Source organism: Notothenia coriiceps, unplaced genomic scaffold, assembly GCF_000735185.1.
Source record: "Notothenia coriiceps isolate Sejong01 unplaced genomic scaffold, NC01 NC01_scaffold00037483, whole genome shotgun sequence".
NCBI lineage: Eukaryota > Metazoa > Chordata > Actinopteri > Perciformes > Nototheniidae > Notothenia > Notothenia coriiceps.
In genome coordinates this window covers 141,206-152,441 of record NW_011370184.1, presented here as the reverse complement: position 1 = coordinate 152,441, position 11,236 = coordinate 141,206, and the positions used below count along the sequence as shown (strand labels likewise).

General features: G+C 38.3%; 1 protein-coding gene across 1 annotated transcript; it reads right to left on the bottom strand.

The window, feature by feature from the left end:
- Nucleotides 1-6,929: 6,929 nt before the first annotated feature.
- LOC104967606 (ras-related protein Rab-5C-like) lies at nucleotides 6,930-11,236 on the bottom strand. Its single transcript, XM_010797109.1, has 6 exons — nucleotides 11,095-11,236; nucleotides 9,841-10,160; nucleotides 9,310-9,461; nucleotides 8,490-8,612; nucleotides 8,260-8,353; nucleotides 6,930-7,896 (listed from the first exon to the last, which is right to left on the bottom strand). The coding sequence occupies exons 2-6, from the start codon at nucleotides 10,007-10,009 to the stop codon at nucleotides 7,763-7,765; spliced, it is 672 nt and encodes a 223-aa protein (XP_010795411.1). The 5' UTR covers nucleotides 10,010-10,160; nucleotides 11,095-11,236; the 3' UTR covers nucleotides 6,930-7,762.

Here is an 11,236-nt window from a genome sequence, read left to right as displayed (position 1 = left end):
AACATAACCACATTATTTTTAAAGGCAGCAACAGCTTCATCGTAACAAAAGAGGGTAAATGTGCTCATTTAAGAAAAGTAAAACACCTGCACTGTTGTCCCTCGAGTAGCGTTACAAACACAACTAATAGTGTATTTGCTGGTTTGTGACAGCTTCGGACAAAACAATTCATCTTTACCTCATGAAAAAATACTCACATTAGGTGGAAACATTTGTAAAACATTAAGTGGACAGACTGGAGCGTCTTCATGCGTGTAAAATGACTCACACACAGGGAAATCGCCTCGACATGTGGGAATTAAAAGCGTTTTCCTACCTGTGTGTTTCACTGCTGCTCCGTTGCTGATGTCCATTTTCAGGTGTCACTGATTACAGAGCGAGCTCAGCTGCAGGCTTTTCAGTCCTGTGAGCAATCCGAGATAAACCACGCGGATAATGTGCGCGCGATGTGCCACTGCCGCCTGCGCGACTGAGATACCAAAACGTTGCGCGCGAGAACGAGAGAGAGGGAGAGGACAAATTAAAGCAGTCCGTAAGAGAAAACAGAGGAACAACCATTCCATTGGTGTAAAGTAACTAAGTACTTAATTACTTTACTCAATTAAAATTTTGAGAGATTATTATTTTTGTGCTACTTTGAACGTACCCCACTACAATTCAGAGGTAAATCCTGTACTTCTACCCAATTAAATGTATTTAATATCTTTAGTAACTTTGCAGATTTGAAATAATAATGTGTAATATATACAACACTTATAGATACACACATTCACAAGCTACCCTGCAGCATACAGACTTTAGTATTAAAAATTAGCTGCACATCTACAAGAATTGATAAACATAATAATGCAGACTTTATACTCAGAATAGATTTTGATTAAGTGTGATTGTTTCTTCAACATGGCTGCTTAGCTTTAAGACAAAAATATGAGACAGTGAATAGTAGAGCATAACATAATGGGGTTTTTGCCTCTTCAAAAAACATTGACACAAATCATAAAAATAATTTAGAATGATAATTACAAATTGGGAACACGCAATGGACTGAGTGGTATAGGCCTACACGAAGTAGCAGTGCTATGATGTGGACAAACAAGTGTATATCACGCTGCCACTGCTTCTAAATTGACATCTTTCATTTTCATATGTTTTTTCAAGAGGAATTCTTAAAAAACATACATTTCCAATTATGGCAACATGTAGGCCGACTTCAAAATTCAAAATGTCCAGACGATAAACTGATATCAGCCAATCTGCCTTGGAGCTACTTAGTGGTGTGAAGTAGAGCAGATATTATAGGGTCACTCCAGTGATTTAGTATCATTATCACAACACTTGGTTGATTTGAAAGACATACAGTAGATTAAAAGAAATAGCAGTAAAATACAACCATAATGCAACTGGATTGCAACTAGCAACACCTTGTTTGTAAGGTGGGATGCATGGTGATATTTGTAGTATTTAATGCCATGTTTAGAGAGGACAATATACAACAGACGGATTTGTAATAATCCCCATGAAGAGTATACTGGTATTATATGTACCTCTGTCTCATTACTTGCTAATTTTGTCCAGGGAAAATACATTTTTGAGTGACCTCAATTAAGTTATTTGAAAAATACCTACTGAAATATTGCTAATGCATGTTCATAAATCTATTACAACCTACTACCACGTAGAAGCCACTTCAAAGGAACATGTTGTATCACCCTGACACGTCAAATCCTCTCCACCTTTGGGTCTTGTGTGTGTGCTATCAACAGACATCACCCCCCAATCCCACCCCTCTATAGCCCCTCATTAACATTGTTGGGCCATGTTCAAAAGTAGAAGCCTGCAGATGAGTTTGGGAGTACAGTGACACAGACTCATGTTGGTATTTGCTGCGGCCGTTCAACCTGCTGTCTGGGTCAGCTGTCAGCCGGACGATGATAGATCTCGGTGGAAACATACTTGGAGTTTGAGCTATGTCCTTCTCACTGAAGTCCTTTTGCTCCCTGCTTGACCCCGCCACAAGGCAGACGCCCTAAAAATAAAAGGTGCACGGGCTTGTGTGACCAGAGACAACGGTGTAAGATATCATAGCTCAACATGGAGTGACGTCCCTGCTTGTGTTTGTGGATACAAAGAAAACATGCGGACACATCTAGCACACAACAGCAGCGTCTCCTGTTGGTATGGGGTGTGATGGTTTTGTGTTAGATGTTTTGTGTTTTTTTGTTACGTATGAATAACATTTTGTACGTGAAGTTACACAGGTGATATTATTATTAAGGGCTGAAACAATCAATTATTGTCATTATCGATCTGCTAATTCTATCATAGATTAATCTATTGAGTTTTTTATCCATATCAGTACAAAGTAATGTCTTTAATTGTCTTCCAACCCCAAAGATACCACCTTAATATGATATAAAACAGAGAAAAGTAGGAAATATCCATATTCTCAGGGCTGAAAAGCAAGCATTTTCTATAATGTTTGCCTCATGAATTACTCAAATGACTGCTTGATCATCAAAATACTTAATTTTTCTGGTAATCAACTCATCAATAAGTACAATAATTGTTGCCGCTCTATTATTATTATTATAACTTTGTTTTTAGATGAATGAATTTATTATAAACCATTTTATTTTTCTTGTCACACTATGTATATAAAAAGAAAATGCATGGCAATACCGTGTTTTGTTACATTTGAAAATAATGCTTCACAATAAAAGCAACATTTGAAACGAATGGCTTTATATGTTGTATTTTGTTTCCATATTTCCATGAAGCCGTAGTCCAATCAGGCATCAAAGTGAATACCAATGCTCGGCTCCGTCATTATCTTGAGTGCTTTCATTATAGGACATTTCTATTCCTCTGGTCCCAGAATTAGTAAGAAACCTGCCGTACCCTTCAGTTTAACCTGGTCACTATGGCAACGTTTTCCATCTTCAAAGTTTGATTAAGATGGCACTTTGAAGGATAAGAGTAGTTCATTTAAAGAGTGAGAATCTGGAGGAGAGGATGCTGCACCCATGATGATGGACGTTCACAGTTTTAAACAGTGTCACCCTCCTCGGTTAAAGGGGCCCTATTATGCTCATATTCAGGTTTCATATTTATATTTGGGAGGCTGTGGCTCAGTGGATAGTGTGCTAGACTTCAAATCAGAGGATAGCAAGTTCGAGTCCCACTGCAGTCAGCATTTCGTTGTGTTCCTGGGCAAGACACTTCACCCCAAATTGCTCCTGGGGATTTTCCACAGTACTGAATGTATGTAAGTCGCTTTGGATAAAAGCGTCTAATGACATGTAATGTAATGTATTTTTTGCCTCTACTGTGAAATGTTTACATGCTTTAATGTTCAAAAAAGCTTTACTTGTCACATACTGGCTGTGCTGCATCACCTCTTTTCACCCTCTGAAACCAGAGCCGAATCTGCTCTGATTGGTTAGCTAACATACAGTACAATGTGTTGGAGTGCTAGCTAATAGAAACGCAAGTGTTACATAGTGATGTCAATATGGCGCAAAAGTAAACAAAGGACTACAATCGAGGCGTTTCAGGCAGGCCCCCCCCCCCCCTGTGTGGTGGGAGAGTAACTCTATAGCATTGCAGACAACTTACCTGCACAAAAACCTTTATAACACATTACAGGACAGAGAAAGCCCCAAAAGCATAATAGGGCCCCTTTAAGAGTATCTGCATGACTACAATAAGCTTCAGGCTTAATGTGACAAACAGTTACTACTCCACTACAGCGGAGTAGCATTTAGACCTTTTATTCATCATAGAACATAAGTAACTTCTTGGTATTGATTGAGTCAAACATTGTCAACACTTAGCCGTTTGTAAATGTAAGGTTAGACAGAAACATGTGACAATAAAATGCTGATCCTAAGAATTGAGAATAAATGATGACACCTTTAAAAACGGATTCAAATGATTGTGGGTGAGATGTGCTGAGTGTGCATTTTGTTCTATCGCCCCCTCTGTCCTTGAGGGCCAATGCCACTAAGGTCCACTTGTGTTTACTCAGAAACAGAACTATGCTTGGGAGGGTGGTGATGCCTTGAAAAAAAAGTGATTAAAGAAAGGAAACGCAAACATAAATGTTATTTTTTTTTATGTGAAATGGTCACAGAGGATTTATATTTGCTGATATGGGATTATATGTTCTTATTTCACTCCCTGCAAGAAGTGAATGGGTAAATAAAAAAAGTTGAATTCATTCTTTACTTGGCTTTTAGTAATCAGTTGCCAAAGTGTGAATATTCAATAAAACATATAGCATGAGCAAAATCTGATTCAACATAACATTTGCTTTCCATTCAACGACTGTCGATTGTGCTTTATTCTGTTTCCTGCTACCTGCTTCATGATGTTCCTACCCGGTGGCAACATTGTTAGATGTTTCATTTTAGATAAGAGACAATTATTGTACCGCATCACATATACTATCGCTATCAGGAATCTCTAACTACAGAATGCAATCCAGATACCGTGTCTCTGTGCCCTTGGTATTTAATGACATTTCTTTCTGTCCAGGCAGATAGAAGGAATCTATCAGAGCGAGAATTTGACTGAGTCTGTTTTTCTGTCTTTTGTACTGCCCTAAAATTGCCCCATTGGTGGCTCAAGATCACAAAACCAATGCTGAAATCCTTATTGTTATTAAAACACAATAAATCTAGGTTTTGGCTATTTAACCTGTCTCATTTCTTGAACCAATATGAGTAGAAATAATGTAAAAGCTTAACCGGCTGCATTTGTTTTCACGGCACATTTCCTTTATTCTGCAAATCTCTTCCTCTAAACGCAGTCAATTTCAGTCCAGCTCTCACAGCATTATGATTCACAGAGGCCAAGTATGAAATGAGTTTCTTTTCTGACAGAACACATCTTGACTGACAGTTCAACAAATGAGAAATCATTTACTGTGAAAAGAGCGGCCGACCGCTGCCTTTTTCTGAGGCGAGTGTGCCTCCGTGTGTGTGTTTGTGTGTGTGTGTGTGTGTGTGTGTGTGTGTGTGTGTGTGTGTGTGTGTGTGTGTGTGTGTGAATTGCATTACAAATTGATTGCATTTTAGGTTTGAGGCATCAAAGCCACAATAGCAAGGCTGTCAGCTGACACTGTTGTAAAAAAAAGGATATGTTTTACATGGAGGGTCAGAACAACAGACAATACTTGAATCCACTGCATTGTACATAATTCTTCATTAGTTTATTTTGTATTTTTGCTAAACAGCAATTAGTGTACTCATTATATTACCATTCAAAAATAAATCTCATATTTGACATTTTGTTTAAATGTGTTTGTTGGGTGTATTCTGTATGTCGAATTCACATTTAAAGTAAAGCATCAAGACAAGGTTATTATCCAAATAAAGGTTTTATAAAGGGACACTTTAAAGGTCCTTTGGTGTGTAAGACATGTTCTCTTGTTAGATTTCCTGAAAAATCTTTTTTAAATGTGTGATACAGAAGCATGGCTCCTATCTCACTGCTATTACTGCTCAGGCTGATGCAATTATTACATTTCTAGAAAACCTTCTTTGCATGAATGCCATTTACAGTTTCTTAAACAAATATTCTTAAAGCTCAAAGCCTTCAGACCTCTATTAAAAAGGTACCGTTCATTAAAGCAGAGTGTACTGCTTCATTAAACAAAACCCTTCTTTAAAATGAGCTCCAAAATAATCAGGCTGCCCTAAAAGAAGCAAACCCCTTCTGGTCCGATCCTCTGCAAGACATATTTTTCTAACTTTGCCACTAATAGCTTTTGGCCTAGTAATGTACAAAGAACAAAAATATAAACGCAACACTTTTGTTTTTGCTCCCATTTTTCATGAGATGAACTCAAAGATCTAAAACATTTTCTACATACACAAAATAACCATTTCTCTCAAATATTGTTCACGAAATCTGAAAAAATCTGTGATAGTGAGCACTTCTCCTTTGCTGAGATAATCCATCCCACCTCACAGGTGTGGCATATCAAGATGCTGATTAGACAGCATGATTATTGCACAGGTGTGCCTTAGGCTGGCCACAATAAAAGGCCACTCTGAAACGTGCATTTTTGCTTTATTGGGGGGGTCTGGGGGGGTCCGAAAACCAGTCAGTATCTGGTGTGAGGGTTAGGATTAGGGTAATGTTGTGAATCGAGTGGCCCATGGTGGTGGTGGGGTTATGGTATGGGCAGGCGTATGTTATGGACGATGAACACAGGCCACTCGATTCACAACATTACCCTATCCAGTGTACATATCGTCCACTTTTCACACAGATTGGCAGACTTTCAGGCTATTGAATTGACAATTTTGCACAAAATATAACTTTAATGTTGAGTTCAATATCAATAATTGAAGAATTAAAGATTGAAGACCAAGAGCAATTATATACCAATTGAATGGGTTTAGTTACTCATAAGGACATGATACATTCATTGTCACACATGCCTTGTAAAGGACGCATTTGCGACTTTAGATTAAAGTGTGATGCTGCCATCTAGTGGTTGGAAAGGTTTACTGATAGCAGGAATGCTATCTGATTATTTTTGGCACTCACTGCACAAAGGGGCATTTCAGAATTCCCATCATCTAAAAAATGTGTTTCCAATAGCATAATACAGGGCAAGATTCATACATTTGTAAGATACTGGATAAAAGAGACATATCTCTCATATGTGAGTGATATATATCTATCACTATGTATGTGTGAAATGATACCAGTATAAGAGAAAGGGTAAACACAAATATATAGTCCTGGATGTAAAGATGAAGAAGACTGTATCTTAGAAATCTAAAAACCCTGTTTAGAAAACCCTAAACCAGACCAGAGTAGTTTGAACCCTCCTGCTAATAAAGAACACTCGTCCAAATCAAATGATCATCCTCCAATGACTGACCATACCATTGGAAAACAATTAAAAACAAAACAAATCTTCCATGTTATTTATTACTTTTTTTTTTGATTTACACGTTATTTTTACATTTCTTTTAAAAAAGGCTAACAACTCTTGGGTGTTACAGGTATCCAAACACAATGAATGCAAACAACTGCATTTGTTGCACAGTTCAGAAACATCTTCAGAAGTGTAGCCTATTAAATCACAACCTGCTTCGAGAAGCAAAGTCTAGAGCTTTCCTTATAACTGAGTCATGTCCAGGTCCCTAGGAAGAACAGAATGCTGTTCTCTAAATTGCAATAAGACAAAAACCTTAAAAGATTAATTGCTCTGTCGTATGCATATTTCCGCATTAGTAGGTGGGTATTTTTATCTTTAATTGTAATGATCAATATAGAGGGATGATTAGAAAAGTAAACTGCCAATATACATGACACACACACACACACACACACACACACACACACACACACACACACACACACACACACACACACACACACACACACACACACACACAGAAAATGGCAAACAACCTCAGCATCACTCTTCAAAAATAATAATATTTTAAGACAGAATTCAATCAAAGGAGGGGGAGGCCGAAGAGGAACAGGGAGGTAGATAGTAACACGGGGGAGAGACAGAGAAGTAGTGAGGGGTCTTGGTAATTCCCTCTAGCTTATGATTCTTTAAAAAAAATGTTCCTTTAATCAAAGAGGATCCAGATAATCTCATCTGTAATCTCAGTTTAAGTGCAGGGCGGCGAGTGGCTCTGCCCTCTCCTGCCTCTCTGGGATTTTAGCTACGTGCTGTCCTTAAAACGATGTTCAGTGCTCGCTCACTAAGTTCATGGTTTTCTCCTTGCTAATTGCCACTGTTGCCCCCCCCGCAGCACTGGCTGCTGCGGCTCTGAGGCGCAGCCTCCTGTAGATCCACTCCTGTCCTGGTCCGCCCCCCCGCTCCAGCTCCCTGGGGGTCGCTCTTCGGGAGCTTCTTTGCTGCAGGGACAGGACAATGGATGTTTGAAAAGAGTTCTGGTAAATTGCAGCATTACAAAATAATCTTCACACTTACAAGCTCTAAGTTTGTCTTCACCTAAAATCCCTCTTGGACACAAACAGCTCTTATTTGAGAGAACCGCTTGTATTTAAAAAGGTGATTAAATGTTTATTTTGATTTCCGATTAAGTAATGTGGACATATATCTGCTTTTGTCCCAATAGGGATGTGCCGATCTGACAGCCAGTGTCAGTCTCAATCAAAAAATTGCCAAAAATCAATTAAGTACCTATCTAATTCATGTGAGGTCAGTCAAAGTAAGTGTCAGTTATCTTGTTTTGAAATGTGTGTAATTGAACTTACCAATAGCCATGAAAATTTCATTGACGTTCATGGCAGTCTTAGCCGAGGTCTCCATGAACAGCAGACTGTTGTCCTCAGCGTATGTTTGAGCCTCCTAAGCACATCATTTAGATATTAAGGGACACAGATAAACATTTACAGCACTGGAAAGTTTATTACAATTTTAAAATTAAATAAATTAAGACTCAGGCTTTGAATGTGTGAACTCATTGTGCTGTACTTTGTCATACCTGAAGGTCTACGGCTCTCTTGTTTGCAATGTCGGCCTTGTTTCCAGCCAGAGCGATCACTATGTTGGGGCTGGCTTGTCTCTGCAGCTCCTTCACCCAGTTCTTTGCTCTTGTAAATGTATCCTAGTTGATCAACAAAGTGTATTAATATCGATGAATATGTTCACACAGGATAACTATATTTAGGCCGAGTGGAACATATGTGTATTGTCACTGTGACGTCAAAACACCTTCATGTATGAACACCTACAGTGTAATTTTAGACTAGGTGAAATGTCATTGTAAACTCAGAACCTAGGCTGCTCTACCCTTCAACACAGCTGCCATACAATTACATGACATCTCCTAAAATATTACAACATGTTCAATGACTTCTGAATATATTCATAGTTTTGCCTCAACTGGTGCCACTTTTGGTAACAATAGCGAGGAATAGGAAAACAATTAAGAAACAAAAAATATTATAAACATTTAATGGCAGAAAATGCTTTTGTTAGCATCATAAAGAAAATTAAATTAGCTGCTTTACTGTTATAATTTGTGGTAACTAAATAACTTTGGGTTTTAGACTGACACAATAAGACTATTTAAAAAGATATGACCTAAGATTTCCCAAACAGTGATCATTATTCAAATTTGTAGACATAAATTGACCAAACAAAATAATCAGAAAAGAATTGGCAGATTCGTCGATACTGAACATATCTCTTTAGTGGCAGCCCTATAGGACACTTAAGTGAAGTAAAACTAAAACACTACTGCTAGAGCAACAACTCGTCTGAGTGTATCATGGCGTGGTTTCCCTGCAGGGGAAACCTACTGTGTTGGTGATGTCGTAGACCACGATGGCTGCCTGCGCGCCTCTGTAATACATTGGAGCCAGACTGTGGTAGCGCTCCTGACCGGCTGTGTCCCAGATCTCAAACTTCACAGTGGTGTCGTCCAGACAGACGGTCTGAGTGAGGAAGGCGGCTGAGGAGAGCAGGATAATGGAGATCAGTGGAATGACGTTGTTTTAGTGTCCATGTACGCAGCAATTAAGGGCTTAAATACTCTCAAACTCACACAATTATTATTTATTTTGGATTTTTAATGATACATGTCACTTCTTTTGAGCATTCAAGTTCATTTTTGGCATTGGGAACAGGATGTGTGAAAATATCCGTAGGTAGATGTGACAATGTCTTTATATTTACATTTCTGAACTCAATATATTGGAACTATAGTTGATACATTCATCCATACATTCAATGGTATTCATCACACAATCTGTCAACTGAGACAGCCAAAACACATTTTGAAGAAAAAAAACCCTTCTTCAAAAGTCAATAGGTATTTTTTTGTCTCCTACCTCCAATGGTGCTTTCCTGGAATTCATGAAACTGGCCTTTGACGAAGCGCAGCACTAAGCTGGACTTGCCCACGGCTGACTCCCCGAGCAGCACCAGTTTGAATTGGCAGATTTTGCTTGCTGCGGCAGCACCATTTGGCCTGGTCGATCCTCCACCACGCCCAGCCATTGACAGAGAAAGGGGCAGTTATGGGATGATGGGCTGAAACTACAGGTTAACGCTGAGTCTGGAAGCACTGAGTGTGAGCGGGGTCAGAGGCCAAAACTCGCGGTGGGAAGAACCAGATCGGATCGGGCAGCGGTTGGGTCACCTATTCTACCTTGAAGAATAAAAATCAGAGGACTTATTAGAACTACTACACACAAAACAAATGATACATAACCAGTCGGGCCAGATGTATTGCAAAGGAACCTTAAACATAACACAAATTGTCAACTAATTAAACTTTTTTAAATTCAAAACATGATCCAACTTTTCAAAGGTGACGTTTTTTCTGTGCTCTGTATCATAAATGAAACTGAAGATAGGTAATGGTACATTTGCTTGTTTTTAAAGAAGTCATTTTTGAAAGTCTGTAAACAAATTGTTCACTTTTTCCTGACATATTCGGGAGAAAAGGATTTATCATTCATGATCATTTGCAGAGTAATTGATGATAAAATAAGTCTTATATTGCAGCACAGTTATATTTGTTTGTTTATAGAAATAGGACAGGCACTCAACCTTTATTTTAATTATTTTGACTTTTTTTGAATTTGTATGTGTTTATTTACATCTGATTATCTTCTACTTTACCAGTTAACAACACATACATGTGTACTTTATTAAGTGTACAGTGTAATGTTGGTTGGAACCACATAAACACCTAACTCTAATAACGTTTGTAGACATAATGTAATCGTTAGTTAGATCACATGTGGGAGATACAGTTTCTAAAAGGTGAGATACTCTGAAGGGTTATCTGTTCATTTAAATATATAACTGAGATGACACACAGCTTTTATTATCTTGCACCACAATTTTATAAACACAGTCTAGAATAAAATATAATTTATATGTATTTGACATAATAACACGACTATAACAATGTCTAAACAAACTGATTAGCCTGCTGATCCTAACTTTGACCGAATAACCATATGGAAAAACAACAACTGTAAGTTAGCTTCGAGGCTAACGCTCAGTTAGCATGCTGACCTCGGCTAACAAGAAAAAATACTCAAATGACAAACATAGCAAGTTTGCGTTCTTACCAACAACGTAAACACATCCAATCCTCCCTGTGAATAGTGAGTTGTAACCGTGTTGGTCCCAGTAAACAATGTTCTTTCTTGAAAACACTTTCAGGTTCAGTAAAATATACGCTTCCGCCTTGGGTAACCAAAATACTTCCTG